Source organism: Penaeus monodon, chromosome 34, assembly GCF_015228065.2.
Source record: "Penaeus monodon isolate SGIC_2016 chromosome 34, NSTDA_Pmon_1, whole genome shotgun sequence".
NCBI classification, from domain to species: Eukaryota; Metazoa; Arthropoda; class Malacostraca; order Decapoda; family Penaeidae; genus Penaeus; species Penaeus monodon.
Window position 1 is genome coordinate 8,349,494 of NC_051419.1, and position 433 is coordinate 8,349,926.

At 44.1% G+C, this 433-nt stretch overlaps 1 protein-coding gene across 1 annotated transcript in view; it reads right to left on the reverse strand.

Annotated features, from left to right (window-relative positions):
• LOC119594567 (anoctamin-8-like) overlaps positions 1-433 on the reverse strand; it is a gene marked incomplete in the record, with an annotated part of 84,413 nt that overhangs the window by 1,023 nt on the left and 82,957 nt on the right. Inside the window, 1 exon segment of the mRNA XM_037943602.1 lies at positions 1-168. Coding sequence (XP_037799530.1) covers positions 1-168 — 168 coding nt within the window.

Genomic DNA, 433 nt, shown 5'->3' on the forward strand with positions numbered 1-433 from the left:
ATGCTTCGGTTCTCGTGCTCGACGTCGGTGGGAGACAGAACCTCGTCTTCGTCTATGGTGCTGGCCGGCGACGTCTTGAAGGATCGTCTCCTGGAATACATAATGTCCGTCTGGGCACTACGGTCCACATACTCAGTGGTAGACGTTATCGAATGCCCAAACAAGTACCTGCTGGGGTTGAGACAGAACCGGGTTAAAGGATCTCTCCTCGCACGGGGCAAAGCCAAATTCATGAGATTGGAAAAAAATAAAGGAGACGAAAAGACTTTTTTAATTTGTTAAAAAAAACGATGCTGGAAAAAAGTGTTGAAGGAAAAACTACAACGGCGAAGGAAAATTGGAAGCAGAGGAAGGGAAAACTTGGTTATTATGTGCTTTAAAATCTCTACCATAAAAAAGGAAACAACTATATACTCTCTCAAGCCTACGATAC